The 20,149-nt window shown below is 55.8% G+C and overlaps 1 protein-coding gene across 4 annotated transcripts in view; it reads right to left on the bottom strand.

The window, feature by feature from the left end:
- Window positions 1–2,071: 2,071 nt before the first annotated feature.
- The window catches only part of CTTN (cortactin), a 39,572-nt gene continuing 21,494 nt past the window's right edge, over window positions 2,072–20,149 (bottom strand). For 3 of the 4 annotated variants that reach the window (XM_017887148.1, XM_017887156.1, XM_017887173.1), the window contains 10 exons: window positions 19,259–19,369; window positions 18,607–18,717; window positions 16,966–17,076; window positions 15,550–15,605; window positions 13,164–13,233; window positions 9,419–9,567; window positions 7,288–7,377; window positions 5,380–5,557; window positions 4,942–5,013; window positions 2,075–3,630 (listed from right to left, as the gene is read on the bottom strand). In XM_017887148.1, coding sequence (XP_017742637.1) covers window positions 3,494–3,630; window positions 4,942–5,013; window positions 5,380–5,557; window positions 7,288–7,377; window positions 9,419–9,567; window positions 13,164–13,233; window positions 15,550–15,605; window positions 16,966–17,076; window positions 18,607–18,717; window positions 19,259–19,369 — 1,085 coding nt within the window. In that variant the 3' untranslated portion in view covers window positions 2,075–3,493. Of the gene's footprint in view, window positions 3,631–4,941; window positions 5,014–5,379; window positions 5,558–7,287; window positions 7,378–9,418; window positions 9,568–13,163; window positions 13,234–15,549; window positions 15,606–16,965; window positions 17,077–18,606; window positions 18,718–19,258; window positions 19,370–20,149 lie in introns of all 4 variants that reach the window. The other variant, XM_017887165.1, reaches the window with a different exon arrangement.

Below are 20,149 nucleotides of genomic sequence, written 5' to 3'. Positions count from 1 at the left end.
ACCAGCCTGGCCAACCTGGCGAAACTGTCTCTACTAAAAATACAAAAATTAGCCAGGCATGGTGGTGCACACCTGTAGTCCCAGCTACTCGGGAGGCTGAGGCAGAACTGCTTGAACCTGGGAGGTGGAGGTTGCAGTGAGCGGAACTTGCGCCATTGCACTCCAGTCTGGGCAACAGAGCAAGACTCCATCTCAGAAAGAATACATTGATTTAAAAAATAAAAATAAACGCAGTGGTGGAATCTCTGATTTCTTGGGTCAGCTTCCCCAGGGCTGAGCCATCTCTCTTATTCAACATTTCCCCGTTTCCCCTCCAAGGCCCAGCATACAGTAGGTGCACAGTTAATACCACGTCAGTCGCTCTCTGAACGTCTTGGGTTGAAGAAGCATTCGCCAGCAGACCTTCCAGGAGCACAGTGAGCATTTTCACCTGGACAAAGCACTCTCCATGCTGTGCCCACGTCTGAGCGCCCAGAGTGGCCAGCAGTGGCTCCGGTGGTTCTTGGAGGTGCCCGTGTGCCCACGGCTCCCTACATGCCACAAAACATTTTCCATGTCTGGGCCTCAAGAGGGAAAAGCATGTCCACGTCCTGCCCTCCCTCCTCCAGCGGGCTGAGAGCAAGTTGCTGCTGGGCAAGCCAGGCCTGGGCTGCTCCTCAGGCCAGAGGGGACCTGGGAGTGAATCCAACTTGGAGACAGAAGGTACAGTGAGCTGACATTAAAATGACCGCATCTAGGCCGGGCGCGGTGGCTCATGCCTGTAATCCCAGCATTTTGGGGGGCCGAGATGGGAGGATCACTTGAGGTCAGAAGTTCTAGACCAGCCTGGGCAACATGGTGAAACCACATCCCTACTAAAAATACAAAAAGTAGCCAGGTGTGGTGGTGCACATCTGTAGTCCCAGCTACTTGGGAGGCTGAGGTGAGAGGATTGCTTGAGCCCTGGGTGCACAGGTTGCAGGAGCGGAGATCGCGCCACTGCACTCCAGCCTGGACAACAAAGCAAGACCCTTTCTCAAAAGACAGAAACAAAACACCCCAACCACACCTAAAAGGCAAGCGGCTAAGATTCGGGTGGTTGGCTCCAGGTGCACAAGCTGCCAGGCGACGCTTGGCCACCAACAGAAACACAGACCCGCTCAAGATGTGTCCCACTCCTGTTGAGCCCCTGCCATGCTCATCTGCAGGCGGCACAGGCAGAGCGACTGGGCAGACAGTGGGCCAGCAGGGCCCCCTCCCTTCGTCGCACCGTCCTCAAGCCCCTTGACCCCGTCTACCCACCCCTGCTGGGACTTTCCCCTGGTTCACAAGCCTCCGTGCCTCATTGCTTCAGGACCCAGCTCCCTGCAGGTGGCTGCCATCTCACCCAGCAGACAGGCCCTGTGTGGGACAGGGCTCGCCATTAGGGCTCTGACCCTGTGATGCAGAACGCACGGCAGCCCGGTAGTGGGAGGAGGGCGAGGGCACTCTCACGTTTGGCTCCTGTGGGCAGAGCTGGCACAGGCGCTGTTTGCTAAGTCAGAGGCAGGTGTAGGACAGTCCAAGGGAGGCAGTGCTCCGTCACCACCCAGGCTGGAAGGGGTAGCAGGTGTGTCGTGCAGCCGAAAGCTCCCTGGGAGCACCTGATGAGCAGGAAGTGTGAGCCGGAACTCAGCTCCCCAGCACCCCCGGCTCCTGAGGGCACACCTGCTCCCTCAGTGCCACTGTGCCCCTTAGCCTTTAACTTCCGGTGCCCCTGAGCAAAACGAGACTGGGAGAAAAATCCCCCTCAGGATTTGAGAACTGTAATTCAGAAATGACTTTTAAGCACAGAATGTTTTACTTTGCTTGGAATCGCTGTGCAAAAATCTGGATGATCTGCGAGAGTGAACACACGTCAGTCCGTAAGCAGCACCTCTGAAGGACACTGAAAAGGGAGCGTGCGGTTCAGTCTAAGGCCAGAACAGAACACGCGAGGCGCGCAGGACGGCACGAGGGCCTCCGCCAGCCCAGGTCTGGGGCGCAGGATGCCGAGAGTGTCGACGCAGCTTCCACTGCAGAACGGAGTGACCACAGACCAAAGCGAATCACACAAGTGGATCAAAAAAAATTTATTCTGAATTCTTTAATTTAAAAAAATCATACCTATGAGGTGTGCTACAGGAATTCAGATACAATAAGTTGCATATAAAACCCGACCTCACTGCTCATTGTGGTAAAGCAAGGATGATGAGAAACGCACCTCAGAAGCAGAAACACGCGCTTCACGGGTGCTCCGGGACCCAAGTCCCGAGACATGTCCACGTGACCTTCTGGAACGACACCCCGCCCACCTGACTGCACGACGGGACTGGTCCAGCCTCCCGGCTCCTCAGGAAGGAGGTGAGTTTCCTACAAAGTGAGTGGCCACAAATGCCAAGACAGCGGCGTCCCGGAGCTGTGGGGGGCCTTGGGGAGGAACACGCACTCATCTGCACTTCACACTTCTAGCCTTCAACTCATCAAACTACTGTAATTGAATATGATATTTTGGCAAAAACACTACACCCCCATTGATGGGAGGAGGGTTCCTGGTGGCTCACAGCAGAGCAGGCACTGACTTCCTTCCCAAGGCTGAGAGGCCGTGCTGTGTGTGACATGGCACATATACCGCCCCAGGCTGCCCGGTGGCCCACGGACCACTTGGGTGACGGTCAAGACATCAGCCTGTGTGAAAAGACAAGCCCAACGCAGACCTCAACTGCATCGTGAGTCCCAATCCACAGACCTGCGGGGCAGGGGAAGACTTCAAGGACTTGGTGACGCTGCCCGGCAGGGGCAGAAGAGGCTCCCAGCAGCCCTCCCAGCGACCTGGGCATAGGGATGAGTAAAGATGAGGACGAGCCGGGGTGGGCACAGGAAAAAATCCAGGGTCTCTGCTAGAAGTCACCTGATCCTGCGGGCTGTCACGGTATGACACAGGCAGATTTCCCATCTGACGCGGCAGCCCCTGTGTTCTGGGTGAATTAGCTCCATGTTAACCTCCAGCAGGCCCGCCCCTCTCCCCCCAGACACTGAGACTCTAGAGGGAGCCCTCGTCTGGGACAGTCCTTCGGGCCTACCCGCCACAGGGCCTGGGAGAGTCCTTCCTGCCTACCCGCCACAGGGCCTGGGACAGTCCTTCCACGCACTCAAGAGAACACGAGCTCCCTGAAGCTGCTGCGTGTGACAGTGAATTTGGCAAAAAATAAAACCAAAAAACCCATCAAGCCATCAATGCATAAAACCAATTACCAAAGTCCTCCTAAGGAATGTGATTACAATATATTAGCAAATTCTGTGGCATAAACATTTTCAAAAGCATCAGCAAAAGTATTAAATATAAAAGCAATGTGTATATTCTCCTCCCCACCTTCAAAAAACAAAACAAAACAAAACAAAAAACCAAAAAAACCCAAAACCCAAGAACCAAAGAAGGCCTGATCTGTAGTGTGAGGATCCGGGGCACAGCTCCGGGGGCTGGGGGCTGGAGGCCCTACTGCCGCAGGTCCACGTAGTTGGCTGGGAAGAGCCCGTACCGGCCCTTGCACACCCCACGCCACCAGCCATCGTCAATCATTTCGATGTTGGTGATGATGTCATCGGGGTCAAATGAGATCTCATCATCACCCGCTGGGGAAGAGAACACAGAGAAAGGTGCTGAGTGCAAGCGTCTGCTGGTCTGCTAGAAAAGAACAGTGCAACCCAGAGCAAACTCCCAGGCAGCCTGCTCAGAGGAGACGTCCCCTGCAGAGATGCACTGCGGAGGCTCCTGCTGCCTCTCTCATGCCCCTGAGGCCAGGATTTGTGAACACGAGCCGAGTGACTACAAAGATGCCCAGAGCCCCTCACACAAAACACAACCCTGCCCGGACCCCTTCCTCAGGAGCAGGTTTCCGCCACGTAACTCCAGCCCCGCCCACCCTCCCTTCCCCTCTCTCCCTGGCAGACATGTCTGTGGAGGGGGTGGGGAGATGGGCTGCCCAAGGTCCTGGGGGTGTGGAGGCCACAGTAGAGGGACGGCTGGGGGACACCTGGAGAGAAGCCTGAGGTAACGGCTTAAATGGGCCTGGAGGGCAAAAGTCCCCGTGATGAGAATCCACACACAGGTGCCGAGATGCCACAGACATACCCACACGCGTGCATGCAAATGCACGTGTGCAAAAGGGACTGAACAGGGACACCCAGCGCTCACTTATGGTAGAAATGCTAACTTCTGCACTGACAGAAAATTGCAAATGGGAAGCACTCGGAGGCAGCGGCCGGGGGTTCTGAAAGGAATCCCACGCCACCTCTAAGATGCTTGTCAACTGCAGAGGGGTGGCAGTGACTTTGTGGACCAGATGGTGGCTGAGACAGAGGGACAGGTGGACGCCATGCGGCCCAGCAGGGAGCCCCACCGCGTGGTCTCCACGACCTCACCGCCACCAGAGCACGGCTCAGCCTGGCCTTGAGGGAACACAGGGCAGGCGGCTGAGGCCAGCCCAGGAGCTGAGGCTGCTCTTAAACTGCCAAGGCTGCAAAGGGAACTCAGGGGGACATGCAAGCCACATGGCAGCTGGCGGCCAGGGCAGGACAGGCAGGAATGGAGCATCTGTGTGGCACCCTCACCTGGAGGGTGGGGCATCCCTGTGGGACAGCATCTTTGACCTTGGGAAACACGCTGGAGTCTTTGGGGCTGGCAGCACCCTTGCAGCTCTCCAAGGGTTCAGAGAATACTAAAGATAACAGGGGCTGGGTGCGTGTGTGTGCAGAGATGGAATCTGGGTAGGGAACATGGGAGTTCTTGGCACTATACCTGCAACTTTTCCATAACTCTGAAATTATCTCAACATAAATTATTTCTAAAACTAACAACGCTGGAGAAGTCAATTCTCAGGAAACAAGCACAGGCGGGCGCAGCTGCCCGGGTCTCCCCTCTGAACACTTTCGCGGGCCGCTCACCAGCCTGGTAGTCGTACAGGGCGACGGCTGTGATCCCCAGGTCGTTCTCGTACTCGTCGTAGGTGCTGTCCTCTAAAAGAAAGCCAGGACAGAGCTGAGCAACACAAAGTCCCACACAGTCCCCCGCCTTCTTAAGTTTTAGACGACACTTCCTAAGACTGTCCCAAGGACACAGGACGGCAGCTGAAGCCCTCCCTTCCTCTGCCCCTGCCCACCCGTCCCCAGCACGACGGGGATCTTCCCGGGATGCAGCACAGGAGCTGCTGCCCCAAACGTGTCTAGAGCACTTCCCTCAAGGGACAGAAAGACCCTGCAAGGAGGTGAAGGCGGGTCAGCGGGAAACCCACCCACGCTCCTCGCAAGGACGCCACAGGTCGAGCAGGATGTCTTGGGAGCTCCCCGCCCTGGGAAGGGCGCTGCAGCGTGGGGCCCCAGTACCTGTGGGATAGTGGCCTGGGGCCTCTGCGCTTTCGTAGACAGCCTCTGTGGCGTAGGCCAGGCCCTGCTGGCTGCCAGCCTCTCGATAGTCAGCGGCCTCCACGCTGTACACAGGCTCCGGCTCCGTCTCACTCACAGGGCCTCTGTAGCTCAGCTCTGCCTTGAAGGAAGCCGCGTCCTGGGGAAGGGTCACACGCACATGGCACGGGGCCCATGTTGGCTTCTAGAGAGCAGCAGCTGCACTGCCACAGCCAGCAGAAACCCACAGGCCACCGAATTCTCAGTCCCAGCCAGGACTGAGAAAACAGATGTGGCATAGGAAGGCCAGGCCTGCTGGCATGTTCACCATGGTGGTGAGTGCGGGGAGGCCCACGTGCCATTTCCCTACCGATGACTGGGTCCTCACCCCCAGAACACTCCAGTCCTGCAGGAGCCACGCCCACACGGCAGGTTAGGAGCCACGCCCCTGCCTGTGCTGCTCAACCTGACCCTGCCTGGCAGCAGCTTCACCACATGGCTCCAGAGCAGCCGAGCCTGCAGACAGGGCTCTGCCCTAACAAATCCTCTCTGCAGGGTGCAGTAAGGGCATCGCCAAAGAATCACATTCAACTACAAAGGTGCCAGTGGAACACCTCTTTATTTATAACCACCGCAGCTTCGGAGCCCTAACGAAAATCCCGAACTGCTTATCACCGACGGTGGCATTAATCAATGTTTCTGAGCAGGGTCCACCTGATGTCACCGGCAGTGAGTGAGAGAAAGCAATGCCAACAGCTCAGAAACGCACACCCAGGAGATCTGGGAAGAACTGGTGGTGGAGAGCTGCTCACCAGGGAGAGTAACCGGGCAGGGAGAGCGACTCCACCCTCAGCGCAGGCACCAGGAACCACGCAAGGGCTGAACTGCACAGGAGGGGCAGGGTCGGAGCTTCCTTGTGGCAGACAGCACTGACTGCCAAGGGGAGGGACGAGAGGGGGAGGCCAGTTCCTGAGGAGCTGCAAGGCCTCACTTACCACATCTCCCCAGGGCCTGGCAGGGTAAAGGCAATAGGCAACAGCATAGCCAAGGAGGGACAGTCGGGTGGTGACAAGGCCATGGCCAGTGAGGCCCAGGCCCCAGACCCTGCCTGTCTCCAGGGCGCTCTGGGCTCCTGAACTACCGTGGTCTGGAATGTGCCCCCCGTAACTCACTGACTGGCTCCTGGGCGAGGAGAGATGAATGCATAGACCAGAATGATGGCCGTGGGATGGAGAAGGGGCAGGGCTGGGGCCAGGAGAGGTGGTTACAGGCGGAGGGTGTGGTTAGTGCAGAGATGCTGGCAGGGAGCAGGAGACACAAAGTCAGGGATGGGCGGGCCGTCAGCAGATGGCTCGGTAACTCTGGGATGGGGATGGAACACTGGGGGACCCACGAGAGGGGGTCAGCAGCACAGGGAGGGGCTGGACAGCATGTCTGCAGCACACTCATGACGGGCTGCAACGCTGGAGAGCCGAACGGGGCAGGCAGAGAAGGCAGATCGCGCAGGAGGTGGGGGCTCAGTGATGAGGGAGGGCGGCGTTGCCAGAGGGGAGTGTGGCGGCGTCCCGCACAGCACAGAGCAAGTGGGGTGAAGACCCCCACATCTGATTATCTGACAGCAGGTGACCCCAGCAGGGACTGCAGTGAAAGTGGCCAGACTACAACAGGCTGTAGAGGGGTGAGAGGATGGCACGTGGGCCTGCACAGCTGTCCCCCGACAGCACCGAGGCATGTCACCCACCCCCAGGGCGCTCCCGGCCCACCACTCTCCGGGTGTGGAACGCAGCGACGCCCTCTGCACCCACACCACGCTGCCTGCCTGCAAGGGCTCCACAGAGGACCTGGGCTCTGGCAGGAAGTCACACTCATTCAAACACCAAAGACACCAACCTCATAGACCGGGCTCGAGGGCAGCCTCTCCTCGGTTGGCTGAGGTGCAGGCGACGCAGGGGGTGTTTGCGTTTTGGCTCTGGCTTGCTCCTGTGATTGAAAACAAACAGCAATCAGAATGCTGCCATGACACTCTGCACTGTCACGCCTGCTGTGTTTCAGAAGATTGCGCCCAAGCTCTAGGCACGCTCTGGGGGAAGGAGCGGAAAACACCCACACCAAGGTTGAGCTGGAGCACTAAGCCTCGGATCCCACCAGCACCCGGGCAGGATCCGAGGGGCAGGTGAGCTGGAGCACTAAGCCTCGGATCCCACCAGCACCCGGGCAGGATCCGAGGGGCAGGTGAGCTGGAGCCCCAAAAGCCTCGGATCCCACCAGCGCCCAGGCAGGATCCGAGGGGCAGGTGAGGTCTGAGGCCGAGATCACACAGCCAGTGACGCGATAGTGCCAGGACTGGGCCACAGCTCACGGTTAGACGGTTTAGCCACAGATTTGGGAGTCTGAGTTGATGCTGCAATGGGTTGAGACTTTGGGGGCCTTCATATGGGCTGAGTGTGTTTGCGCATGAGACAGACATGAAGCTTTAGGGGCCAAAGGATGAACTAGGGTAGGATAATGGCCCCTCAAAAGCTGCTGACATCGCAGTCCCCAGACCCCATGCGGAGGGACTGTGGTGTGATGAAACTAAGGGTTCTGTGATGGGAACTCTGGACTGTCTGGGTGGACCCAGTGTAATCACGAGGTCCTGAGAGAAGGGAGGCAGGAGTGTGAGGGACAGAGGAGGGGCGGTGACAACAAAAGCAGAGGCTGGAGATGGGAAGACGGGGCCGCAGGGCCACCAGGAGGAACACAGCTCTGCTGACATCTTTGAGGACTTCTGACCTCCAGGGCTGTAAGATACTAGCTGTGTGCTGTGTGTGGTGGTGACTACAGCAGCAACTGGAAACTCACTGACAGCCCGTGGGCTCCAGTGCCAGACGCTGAGTCTGAGGGTGAGGTGTGCAGGCACAGGCACACGGGCCAGGGAGCCACCCAGGCAGGATCTGAACCCCAGGGGTCCACTCCAAACCCCCTCCCTCCTCTCCCTCTGCAGGCTGCCTTGCTCTGTTAGGAACACCCAGGCGTCCGCTCCAAACCCTCCCTCCTCTCCCCCTGCAGGCTGCCTCGCTCTGTTAAGAACAATGGCAGTGCTGTCTTGTCTTGTTGAAGAGAAAACCACCCCGGTCTTGAGACCCTAGCACGGTTCCTGGCATCTATGGTCTTGCCTGACCCCAACAGGACAGTTATAAATTCCCACGTCACCTGGTGCCACCCACAGATTAAGCACTCGAAGTACCATGTCCCGTGTGGCCCTGCAGGGGCAGGGCCTGGGGTGGGCAGGAGAAGCCCAGGCTTCCAGACAGGCTGGGCCTGCCCCACACTGCAGACGCCCCAGCTGAGAGCCACACCTGGTAACTTCACACACACACATTCGTAGGCCCCAGGGTCTATTCACAGCTCCCCAAATCCCGCTGAGCACAAGGAAATTCCTTGTCAGTGGGAAGCCACCCAGGCCAGACCCAAAGCACCCAGATGCAGGCTCGTGCTCTGCCCCTGCCAAGGGTGCGCTTCAGGCATCTTTCTCTGGGAGCGCTTCTCCACAGCCCAGGGGCTTGGGTGAGCGGGGCTGGGCTGGCCAAGTAGAAGTAGGCCCCAAGAGCAGGCCGCCTCGGCACAGAGGCCCCTCCAAACCCCAAACTGTCACCTGGAAAAGGAGGGGCTTCCAGAGGGGGAGGGGAGAGACGAGACTCAAGCTGACATTTGGACAAGAGCTCCGTGGAGGAGGAAGCAGACAGGACTCTGCTATCAGCTCAGGAACAGAGGGCAGGGCAGGTTGCTGGGTCCCGGGGCTAGACCGGCAAGACCAGGATGGCGCTAGCCAGCTGCCTGGAGCATTGTGGCCAGAGACTCAGCCTATGTGTGGCTTCAAGTGACAAGTGCCTTAAAGGACAGCCTTAAAGGAGAGTTAAACATGCCTTCCAAGGAAAACCTGGCCAGGAAAGAATAAGCCCCGCCCAGGCCCCAGAGCTCCCAATCCCCTCGCACAGGTCCGAGAGGGAGAGCGCGCTGCAGCCCACTCCTTGCCGCTCACCTCCAGCTTCCTCCTGGCCTCTTCCTGCTCCTGCCGCTCCTTAGCCATCCGCTGGGCTCTCTCTGCCTCCGCCTTCCGCCTGTCCTCCTGCTCCTTCTCCTTAGCGAGGTTTTCAAAGTTAGCTCTGATGTTACTTGTTTTGCTGGTCACTATAGAGAAAGGAGGGAGGACGTGTGGCTTGAGCACAGCAAAAACACTGCTCCTGGACAACAGCCCCACACAGGGTGACCGCCCCAGGAACTGGTCATCCCCCTAACCCCTGAGGAGGGAAAGGTTCTTGCAGCTGCCAGCTCAGCCCACTGGTCCGGAGCCAGCACCGGGCGTCTGCCGCAGGGCACTGCACACCTGGTGGGACTGGCGATCCCCCTAAGCTTGGCATCAGGAAGATGTTTAAACAAGACAGAATCTTCACCACCACATTCACAATTTTAAATAAAAACAGCCAATTTCTCTAAAAGACATCTGTCCTTGATAAAGCAGTTAAGGTACTGATGTATGCTGTAATCGACATATACTGAGTATAGTGAATCTTAACCGGTGAGTATACATTTTTTTATATTCTGTGTGACAAAAACGGAAAAGAGGGCAGTGGCTCATGCCCGTAATTCCCAGCACTTTGGGAGGTTGAAATGGGAGGACTGTCTGAGATCAGGAGTTTGAGACCAGCCTGAGAAACATAGTGAGACCCCATGTCTATTAAGAAAAAATGATAAAAATTTAAGTCAAAAGTGGGGAACATGGCCGGGCGCAGTGGCTCACGCCTGTAATCCCAGCACTTTGGGAGGCCGAGGCGGGTGGATCACAAGGTCAAGGGATTGAGACCATCCTGGTCAACATGGTGAAACCCTGTCTCTACTAAAAATACAAAAATTAGCTGGGCGTGGTGGTGGGCGCCTGTAATCCCAGCTACTCGGAGGCTGAGGCAGGAGAACTGCTTGAACCCAGGGGCAGGGGTTGCAGTGAGCCGAGATGGCGCCACTGCACTCCAGCCTCGCAACAGAGCGAGATTCTGTCTCAAAAAAGTGGGAAGACACATGAGCCTTCCCTGCTGTGTCCGGCACTGTGGCGGTGGCTCTCTGTCTCGAGGAACACGAATGGAACCATGAGAGCTGCAAGTTGATTGTTTTTTCATGGAACAGTGTTCTTCCCTGAAATAACAACTGACAGACAAACTATGGTTATGCAAAGCTGGGTATCTGGCAGCAGTTTTCTCCCAAGTGAATGAACTAAGCCTATTGTGTCAAGAAAAATTACTGTAGTATTTGTCGCCAACAGGAAAATTCCAGCTTTCAAGTAAAAGAATTCTGAAAAATGTGAGGCTGCTACATGAACATGACAATTTCCACTTAGCCTCTGCAGATGACATTGACGATGACAGCAAATGTGATTTTTTTGGTCCTGTATAATGAGAAGTGCCCGCAACTGGAAGACGGGCATAACTCAGAGGTCCAGCATTTTCCAAATAACCAACACACGGTGCCACCCAAGCATACTGGGGAGCGAGCCACTCAGGGCCAGAGGAGCCGGCCTGCAGGACCACCACCACCTGGCACGCTTGCATGGCATCGTAGAAGGACACCCACACTGCCCTCAACGTTACAAACACTCCTCCCTTTCCCAACCGCCACCTAGGTGATTCCACATGTTCTTCCGAAACAACGTAACATCGACAGACTGCAGAGGCAGATATGTGTGAGAATGCAGCCGTCTTCTATTAAAGAGATTTACAAAAAAAAAAACAATGCCACTCCGTGCATGGCCAGTTATAGTTTTTATTTTTTGAGATGGAGTTTAGCTCTTGTCGCCCAGGCTGGAGGGCAGTGGCGCAATGAAGGTTCACTGCAACCTCCGCCTCCAGATTCAAGCAATTCTCCTGCCTCCATCTCCTGAGTAGTTGGGATTACAGGTGTGGGGCACCACGCCCAGCTACTTTTTGTATCTTTAGTAGAGACAGAGTTTCACCATGTTGGCCAGGCTGGTCTCAAACTCCTGACCTCAGGTGATCCACCCGCCTCAGCCTCCCAGACCGCTGGGTCTACAGGTGTGAGCCACTGTATCCAACCTAGTTTTATTCTTTTTAAGTGAATCAATTTATAACTTTCCAATGGCTGTGGTGGCTCATGCCTGTAATCCCAGCACTCTGAGAGGCTGAGGCAGGTGGATAACTTGAGCTCAGGAATTCAAGACCAACCTGGGCAACACAGTGAGACCTCATGTCTACTAAAAATAAAAAAACTTAGGGCCAGGCGCGGTGGCTCACGCCTGTAATCCCAGCACTTTGGGAGGCCGAGACGGGCGGATCACGAGGTCAGGAGATTGAGACCATCCTGGCCAACACGGTGAAACCCCATCTCTACTAAAAATACAAAATATTAGCCGGGCATGGTGGCAGGCGCCTGTAGTCCCAGCTACTCGGGAGGCTGAGGCAGGAGAATGGCGTGAACCCGGGAGGCGGAGCTTGCAGTGAGCTGAGATCCGGCCACTGCACTCCAGCCTGAACGACAGAGCCAGACTCCGTCTCAAAAAAAAAAAAAAAAAACTTAACTGGGCATGGTGGCATGCACTTATAGTTCCAGCTTCTCAGAGGCTGAGGCAAGAGGACTGCTTGAGCCCAGGAGACTGAGGCTGCAGTCCTGCCTGGATGACACAGCAAGACCCGGTCTCAAAATAAATAAATAAATAAATAAAAAAACATTCCTCTAATTTTTTTTTTTTTTTTTTTTTTTTTTTGAGATAGAGTCTCGCTCTGTCGTCCAGGCTGGAGTGCAGTGGTGCAATCTCAGCTCAGTGCAAGCTCCACCTCCCGGGTTCAGGCCATTCTCCTAACTCAGACTCCTGAGTAGCTGGGACTACAGGCGCCCGCCACCATGCCTGGCTAATTTTTTTTTTTTTTGTATTTTTAGTAGAGACGGGGTTTCACCGTGTTAGCCAGGATGGTCTCGATCTCCTGACCTCGTAACCCACCGGCCTCAGCCTCCCAAAGTGCTGGGATTACAGGCGTGAGCCACCACGCCGGGCCACATTCCTCTAATTTCTAATATAGTCAGTGTCATCAAATACATCAACGTCGTGGGGGGTTCTCACTAGTGTTCACAGTGTCAAAGCGTCCTGGGCCCTCCGACTTTGAGAACTGTGGATCCACGGCTCCCCTAGTAAGTCAGTGGTAGCTCTCCGCATCCTGTGTTAAATTTAGCACTTGCTTTCATGTCCGATATTTTCCCCAAATACCTGACTCTCCGGGGCATGGCCCACCTCTGACTCAATCGTGTGTCCAGCACAGAAAAGGACAGGTTTCGAGCTCCCTGGTCAAGGGCCCAAGAACAAGCAGCAGAGAGAACGTCTGCCGTCGCCTGCACACAGACGTCATGATGTCTTCCTCCTGCCACAGCTGAGACCGAGTGGCTCAGGGAGCCGGGCAGGCCCCAGCTGCTCCCAGAAACTGGTCACTGGCAGTGTGGAGGGACCCTCGTGAACGTGCACTTAACCCCTTTGCTTTGGGAAGAGGCCCTCGAAACGGGCCCCACCGAAACAACGGCACCATGCTGCGTTTGAAAGGTGATTCTAAACCTCTGCAGGAGAAACGGGATCTTCATCAAAAGGATCATTTTCTTTCCCAAAAACACGCAGCAACAACCATGCTTTCAACTAGTGGTGCGTCTGCTCCTGGCTGTGTTTCACAACTGTCCTTCCCCTCAGTGTTTTCCTGGGAAACCACACGATGCTCCCGGTATCAGCCAGGACTCACCGGCTTCAACAGGTACTGTCTTCTGGTAGGCAGAGGACACCTGGGTGACATCCTCAAAGGTTGACGCGTTCTGTGGAGAGAGGAAGTGGGCGTCAGAAAAGCACTTTTCTCTTTTCTCCATGCCCTGTGGCAGCTCCTACCAGATGCAAATGCTTTCCTCAGATCTTCCCAAACGCCCAGCCAGACAGCCCAGAGCACTCTTCATGGCCTCTCAGTTTTGCAAACTAACTGAGGCATAACGATTACCCACCACATTTGCAGGCAATCGTGAGTCAGCATGAGCATAAGAAATACATGTATCTCCATCTGCTCTATCATACACCAATTCTGGGATCAGCCTCACGCCTTCCCTACCCTCCCTCACCACCCAGAGGTGTGAGCATTTACAGGAAGCAGTAGACGCTGGGGACACATGCAAGCCTCCGGTGGCCCGTCCTCCACACCACACCACGCAGTGGTGCAGTCACACCTTTCTGCATTGCGGGGGACTCAACTCCGGCCTGACCAAGTGGCAGCAATGACTCTCACAGAGGACTCAGGTGGAGACTGGCAGGGCTCGTGGAGACCAGCGGCCGTCCCCAGTCTCACTGTGGGTTTCACTACCTCTGATGAGAACACCTGAGGCTCAGAAGCCACCAGAGCCCCCACACCATGGCCCCTTTCTGCCCAGCACCTCCTGCTTGCCCCCTTCCTGGCCTGCCTGTCCTTCCTCGCACCCTGCTCCCTCCTCCTGTCAGTCAGCTCCAGCGTCTACTCCATGTCCCTTGAGCCACTTGCACCTGTTCAAAGGCAAGGCCATCAGCCTTACTGGGTCCTGACACCCACTGGGCCCTCTGCAGACATCACCTCGCCCTCAGGGGATGACCTCACCTCCCAGCCTGGGTTGTAGCCCCTTCCCCACAACGTACGGGGACCCAGGCAGTTACATCACCCTCTCTAAGCCTTGGACTTCATCACACAGCAAACCAAGAGAGAGAAGCTCCACCCCCTCCTGGATGAAAGACAGTGACACCAAAGGCCGCACCCTACACTGCCTCCCCACGTGCTCACAAGCTCAGCGGTCACTGCCAACACCAGCAATGCTGACCACAGACACCCACAGCACAGCAGTCCCTCAGGGTCCGGCCTCAAAGCCACAACCTCTGACTCACCCAGAGGGGAGCTCCTTCCCTCCATCCACCCCAGTGCCTCGCAAGGCCCCTGCTACCTCGCTGGTTCCCCCTGCCCAGTGTCCTCTGAGCGCGTGCCTACTCCCCTCCCCACTCTGCACGCCACCCGGGCCTGGCCCCAGCCCTTCCCCAGCTCTCTCTCACTGACACCCACATCCGCTACTCCCAGTTCTTCGGCTCACAGTCGGCCCCACGTCCACCCCACATCCACTCGACTGCTCCCTCCCCTGCGTCCCTTGGCGCCAAACACCATGCCCTGCTTCTCTACCACCTGAGCCCCTCCAGTTCTCCTCAGGACCACACTCCCCTGCAGGCCATTCCCCACAACCCAGACTCCACGCTGAAGCTGACAGATTCTCAAAGCAGACCCCCCCAGTGCCCCTTACCTGCTAACCTTTCTGGGGCCATGCATGTCACCTAACGACGTGCAGAACGCTCTGTGATGTGTGGGGCTCTCCAGGGCCGGCTCTGTCCCCGCTCCCCACCCTCCCTCTGCAGTTAGGCTCCTTGAGAACCTGCTGTGACTCCTGTCCCACCGAGGCCCACACCTCGCCCCCCCATGGTCTCCTGAGCCTTCTCTCCTGAATTCCTGCTTGCCCTCAGAAATGAGCCCACGCTACCGCTCCCTGGCGAGCCCAGCCGAATACCTGCTCTGCCCGCCCACGCCCCCAGAGCCCACATTAGGAGCCCCTGGATGGTGCTGTGTGTGGTCAGCTGTGACGCAAGGACTGACCCTGCCATCCCTGACCACAGGCCATGCACAGGAGCAGGCAGTGTGGAGCCTGCGTCTCTGTGAGGGAGACATGGCTCATCATGGCACAGGCAGTGCCGGCTACCAGCGGGGTAGCCCCACACGCGGTCTAACACTAGGTTCCAATCTCATTTACTGTTAAGAATTTAAGTTCAAATGGACATAAGCCCTCGAGGCTCTCACCTCTCATGTTAAAACGTCTGGGTTCCTGTGGCAGCCCAGCCGTCCACTGCTGTGCCGCAGCCAGGTGCTGAACCTGCCTGGCCTGGGGCCCCCAACTGGGGGGGGGCCAGTGCCAGCGCCTATCCACAGCACGGCCATGAGAAGCACAGGACACATCATGTCCACCATGATGGAAACCACCTGTGCCCCACCCCAGCGCGTAGATGCCACCAGCACCGTGAGCCACACCCACCAAGAGTCCCTGCAGGCAGACGACACTAAGCTCCAGGTCTGGAATATTTACCTTATCCATCCGATCCTTTTGCACCCCATACTTCCCGCCGAATCCTTTGGAGTAGTCTGAAATGTGGCAAAACACAACACTTACTCTGCGGTGGAGGCGAGCGTGGGGGTGGCCGTGGGTGCATGCAGACAGATCCAGAAACAGCCCAAGAAGGTGCACCACAGCGGGAAGAAACGAGAATGGCCAAGCGAGGCTTCACTTGCAAGGCAAGTTTTGCTTCCACCAATGGTCGTGAGACCCAGGCAGTGAGAAGCAGGGCACAGGCCAGGGGCGGGCTTCAGCATTCCCTGAGGGGCAGGAGGGGCGGCAGGCGGCAGGCAGGAGCTAAGCGAGGAGAGGGCACGGACAGGCCTTTGCAACGCGCCACTTCAATAGCACAGTCTTCCGCACCAGCACGGGCTTATTCTCAGCTGCTTCCTGTGCGCCTGCTCTACTGAGCGCTAAAAAGAGGCTCAATCGCAGTTTGTTCTCTTGCTTTTTAAGAGAAAAAAAAAACCCATGTGGAAATTCTACCAGCCAAATCCTTCTGCTGCAGCAACACAGATCCACATGAAAGTCACAGTGTCATGCAGGAGTGATGCTTCGGAGAGCCACTGCCATCTCCATGCAGTCTGCGGGACCACCCCAGGTGTGTCTACCTGCCCACAGCTGAACACTGCTGTGTTTCTAACGCTGCAGGTGGAAAGTCTAGAGTCTGCCCTGCAAGGTTAGGGAATTACTATTTTTCCAATTATGTGTTCAGGTTCTAATAACCAAGTCCAAATTTTGAAGGTAACATAACTGCTCTAAGGAAGGATGCAGAGCTGGCTCTGCGCACATACTGTGTGGCTCTGTGTGGAGATGTTACACACATACGGTGTCATCAAAGGAAACAAACAAAAAACCTCCCAACCCCGGCCAAAAACACCACCACAAATGAAACACAGAAACCACACAGAACACGCCTGTCTCCTGGCCCTTGCTGCTACGAAGCCCCTGGTCAATCGGCCAGCGGTTTGGTTGAACCAAACACCTCTCTCCTCATCTGGAAGGCCTGACTCAATGGCTCACAGCGGTCACCATTAACAGCAGAACAGCCTCGGGCAGAATGCTGCTGGAGACCGGAGATGCCCCGGTCCAGAGACTGGATGGGTCACAGGGTTATAAAGATTGCACCCACATACTAACTGGTACATCCTGCCATACGCAGATCACAGGTTCACAGGGAAGAAAGTGAAGCGGGGAAGAGAAGGGAACCACTCAAAACCAGTGTCGCTCTAATAGAAATGGGTTTCAAGTGCCCAACAGTCTGACAGCTGACAATTGGTGACACAGGAGGACTGTGCTGCAGGCGCGGACGGTGAGCCCTGAAGTCTGTGCTAGAAGTGGCTGCATGGGAGGGGGAGGGTGGGGGTAAGAGGCTGGTGGCAACTGTGCCTTGCTGGGACTCGTGCTTGGCCAACTTCTCCTTGTAATCAAACCCCACAGCAGCGGAGTCCTGCCTCTCCGACTGAATACCGAATTTGCCTCCGAAACCAGTCTTATAATCTGAAAATCCACAAGCCACGGTGGGGAAAACAACCGAGAGAGGAAACACAGCTGGGTTAGAATTGCATGAGCATGCGCAAAAATCAAACACAGTTTCCAGAAAGCAAGGGCTCTCCTGAGCTTACGGCCTTTGAGATCCTACTCCCAGGCTCAGCGCCAGAAGGTGGCTCCAAAGGTCAACGTTCAAGAATGAACTTAAAATCTGAACACTCGGCCAAGATGTGGAAACAGGCTAAGAACTGTACTTCAAATAATTCAGTAAAGGCACTCCAGGCTGTGCAGTTCATTCCTAGGGTCCTACCCACATTGCAGACGAGTGCGCGTTATCTGTGTACACGGGAGGAGAGACCCTGCAGATGCGGAGGGCGCAGCCCCATCAGCCCCGCTCCTGCTTATCTCAGGGCTCGGTCACACTCAAAGCGTTTCAGCCCCTTAGGCTCCTTTCCCCAGGGAAAGGGGACCCGTTCGGACAAGAAAACACTTTCTGTTCAAAAGTAAGTATCTCCTGCCAAACACCGTGGCCCACTTTATAGACAAGAAGCCTGGACGAGGAGCACTGCTGCTCCTGCACCTCCTGAAGGCAGAAAACAAGCGGCATCCCAGGAGTGCTGCAGGTCTGGCCATGTCCCCACTCCTGGGTAAACCCAGCCCCCTGCTGCAGGTCTGGCCATGTCCCCACTCCTGGGTAAACCCAGCCCCCTGCTGCAGGTCTGGCCCATGTCCCCACTCCTGGGTAAACCCAGCCCCTGCTGCAGGTCTGCCCATGTCCCCACTCCCAGGTAAACCCAGCCCCTGCTGCAGGTCTGGCCCATGTCCCCACTCCTGGGTAAACCCAGCCCCTGCTGCAGGTCTGGCCCATGTCCCCACTCCCAGGTAAACCCAGCCCCTGCTGCAGGTCTGCCCATGTCCCCATTCCCGGGTAAACCCAGCCCCTGCTGCAGATCTGCCCATGTCCCCACTCCCAGGTAAACCCAGCCCCTGCTGCAGGTCTGGCCCATGTCCCCACTCCTGGGTAAACCCAGCCCCCTGCTGCAGGTCTGGCCCATGTCCCCACTCCCAGGTAAACCCAGCCCCCTGCTGCAGGTCTGCCCATGTCCCCATTCCCGGGTAAACCCAGCCCCCTGCTGCAGATCTGCCCATGTCCCCACTCCCAGGTAAACCCAGCCCCTGCTGCAGGTCTGGCCCATGTCCCCACTCCTGGGTAAACCCAGCCCCTGCTGCAGGTCTGGCCCATGTCCCCACTCCTGGGTAAACCCAGCCCCCTGCTGCAGGCATGGCCAGTGCACCCCCACTCCCAGGTAAACCCAGCTCTCTGGGGCATCACCCCTGTGTCAGCAGGGAGGGGTCATGACTACACTAGCTGGAGGGTTTCTGGAACTGGGAGACTGTGGGGGGTGCACAGGACAACTTCAAACAGTGAAGACAAAACAACGTGCAGCAGGCCCACGCAGACATAACACACACCGACTGACCCACAAGAACAAAGACAAACTTCCAAAACCATCTCGCAGACAGGCAGAAGGAATGTACCTTTTTGGGATTCATGCAGCTGCAATTTCTCCTGGTGATCCCAGCCAAGGGCACATTTGTCTTGTCTGTCTGTCTGCACACCAAATTTTCCTCCAAACCCCTTCACATAGTCTACATGCACAATGAAAGGCCAGAACCCATTATTAGCAGGTAGTGCGGGTCACAGGTAGAAAGTATGTTTTCAATACAGTTAAACACATTCGATTCACTCAATCTACCCTTCCCTGCTGGATCTTTGGTAATACTTTAGATAATACCCTCGAAGAGGCCCTCCTTGGAGAGTGGCAGGAAATAACCTCGTCTATGACCTCAGCATTGTGATGAAGCCAGACAGGACCCCACGAAAGCTCCCAGGTATGCGGCTTCCACCGGCACCACGAGGCAGCACAGGCGCACACGGGCAACACGGACGTGCGGGGCGCGGCCGCCACGATAAGCAATGCCGTTGGGGCTGGAGCGCCAAAACATGCAAGCTCCGAGTTCTTATTTAGCAGCGTGTTTCTAGATGTGCCGTTTTCAAGTTGGTTATTTAATGAAAACGAGACATCTACATTAAGGGCTGTCAATAATGCTTTGTCTTTCCTTTTCCGGAGTGGCCACCACCTGCCACATTACTAGCTGCTGGCTGGAGGGTAAGATAAACGGAAGACACCTTTCTGGGACTCATGCTTCTCCGTTTTGCCTTGATACTCAAAGCCAACGGCGCTCTTGTCCACTTTGTCCTTGTCGATGCCGTATTTGCCACCGAAACCTTTGGAGTAATCTAAAAACAAACAAAAAAAAGGACTGCTTTAAAGGGAGCAATGAAATCAGTGAACACGCAAGGGTCTTAGCAGTCCTTAAGAAAGACTTTTAGCGTTTGATTAAAAAAACACAAAAATCTTTCGGGTCCACTGTAGGGCCACTGAATAATACAGACAATATTTAAAGGTGCTATGTATGTGTAATAACAGAAACATAAAGAGTGGTAAGCAGAGGTGGGGGCATGTGCCTGCAACCCAGCTACTCAGGAGGCTGAGAAGGGAGGATCGCTTGAGCCCAGGAGGCTGAGTGCAGCCTGAGCAACATAGCAAGACCCCATCTCTAAGTTAAATCATTAACTAATTTTTTAAAAATTAAAAAATACAGGCCAGGGGTGGGGGCTCACGCCTATAATCACACCACTTTGGGAGGTTGAGGTGGGAGGATCACCTGAGGACAGGGGTTTAAGACCAGCCTGACCAACATGATGAATCCCCATCTCTACTAAAAATACAAAATTACCTGGGTGTGGTGGCCCACACCTGTAATCCCAACTACTCGGGAGGCTGAGGCAAAAGAATCACTGGAACCCAGGAGGTGGAGGTTGCAGTGAGCCGAGATTGCTCCACTGCACTCCACCCTGAGCAACAAGAGCGAAACTCCATCTCAAAAAAAAAAAAAAATTATTATTATTATTATTATTTTTTTAAGTACAGCAGAGGCCGGACACGGCAGCTCACACCTGTAATCTCAGCACTTTGGGAGGCTGAGATGGGCGGATCACGAGGTCAAGAGATCGAGA

Source organism: Rhinopithecus bieti, unplaced genomic scaffold, assembly GCF_001698545.2.
Source record: "Rhinopithecus bieti isolate Rb0 unplaced genomic scaffold, ASM169854v2 scaffold_1014, whole genome shotgun sequence".
In the NCBI taxonomy this organism is placed as follows: Eukaryota; Metazoa; Chordata; class Mammalia; order Primates; family Cercopithecidae; genus Rhinopithecus; species Rhinopithecus bieti.
The sequence above is the reverse complement of the archived record's forward strand: the minus strand, read 5'-3'. Positions and strand labels throughout refer to the sequence as shown.